General features: G+C 31.3%; 1 protein-coding gene across 1 annotated transcript; it reads left to right on the top strand.

Annotated features, from left to right (window-relative positions):
* Nucleotides 1–394: 394 nt before the first annotated feature.
* On the top strand, nucleotides 395–1,078 carry LOC108793973 (olfactory receptor 6J1-like; the record flags this gene model as incomplete). The annotated part of the gene is made up of 1 exon (XM_018564937.1): nucleotides 395–1,078. A coding segment is annotated over exon 1 (684 nt), but the record flags the coding sequence as incomplete, so codon positions are not given.
* Nucleotides 1,079–1,375: the final 297 nt, after the last annotated feature.

Here is a 1,375-nt window from a genome sequence, read left to right as displayed (position 1 = left end):
AGAAATTAAAGATATAATCAAACAAATCATCACCACTAATGCATGTACTTCTGCGAGGATCGTGGAGGAAGTGAAGCACCCAAGCATCTTAGATAACATCCAAGGGTCCCAATGACCCTGCAAGGATTTTTCATTGAAATAAGAAAATATTCTTCCTACAAAAATGTTATTTAAAGGGTAACAATTAACTATTTTGTGTTACATTCTTATTTTTGTTTGCTTTACAAAAAAAAGGAAAGGCAAAGCTTTAATATTTGTAAATGCCTGTACTTGTGTTTCATTATGTGAAAATTTTCGGAACATTAACATAATAATTTAAGTTTACACCTTTCAACTACTATTTTATATTTTATTGTGTTTTATTTTTTTGGATAATCTATCTCACATTTTCAAAATGCAGCATCGAAGCAACGTGACTGAATTTATCTTTATTATATTTCCGTTAAGTTATGCTTTAGAAGTTATCCTTTTTCACTTGTTTTTGTTTGCATATATTGTAATTATTTTTGGCAATCTTTTAATAATAACAGTGAATTGTTGTGATTTACGACTGCATTTACCCATGTATTTTTTTCTTGGAAATATTTCACTCCTTGAAATTAGTATTTCATCTGTTGTGATACCTAAACTCCTTGCCATGTTATTGTCTTTTGAAAAGACTATAACTTTTGTGGGCTGCTTTGTTCAGTGTTACTTTTATTTTGCGTTAGGTACAGCTGATTTTATGCTACTAGCAGTAATGTCCTATGATCGCTATGTAGCTATTTGCAATCCTCTTCACTATGTTAATATTATCAATTGGAACACCTGCTTCCTTCTTGCATGCATGTCTTGGACTGGAGGATTTCTCATTGATCTTGTACCAGCTTGTATTAAATCAACTATGCCCTTCTGTAAATCTAATATGATAAATCATTTTTTTTGTGATTCTTCCCCCATCATGAAACTTGCCTGCATGGATACCACTTTTCTTCAATTATTGGATTTCTTAATGTTTTCTTTTATAATACTTGGATCTTTCATTATTACAGCTTGGACTTATATAATGATTGCAATCACCATCTCCAAAATACCCACAGTCAGTGGGCGAACAAAAGCCTTCTCAACTTGTATTTCTCACCTCTTTCTTGTATGCATTGGTTATGGTGGAACCATTTTTTTATATGTCATTCCAAAGGGAAATTATTATATGTCTTTCAATAAATTAGTCAGTATTGTAACAATATTTGTTACCCCTGTTCTGAGCCCATTTATTTTCTGCTTACGCAATAATGCTGTACAAATAGCAGTGACAGATATGTATGTTGAATTAAAGAAATGTGTATTGGAATAAAATGTGATGTTCCTGATTTGACAATGATACCTTCATTTCATT

Source organism: Nanorana parkeri, unplaced genomic scaffold, assembly GCF_000935625.1.
Source record: "Nanorana parkeri isolate BGI_ZX_2015 unplaced genomic scaffold, ASM93562v1 scaffold798, whole genome shotgun sequence".
NCBI classification, from domain to species: Eukaryota; Metazoa; Chordata; class Amphibia; order Anura; family Dicroglossidae; genus Nanorana; species Nanorana parkeri.
Note: the sequence above shows the minus strand (reverse complement) of the source record. Positions and strands in the feature narration are given on the sequence as shown.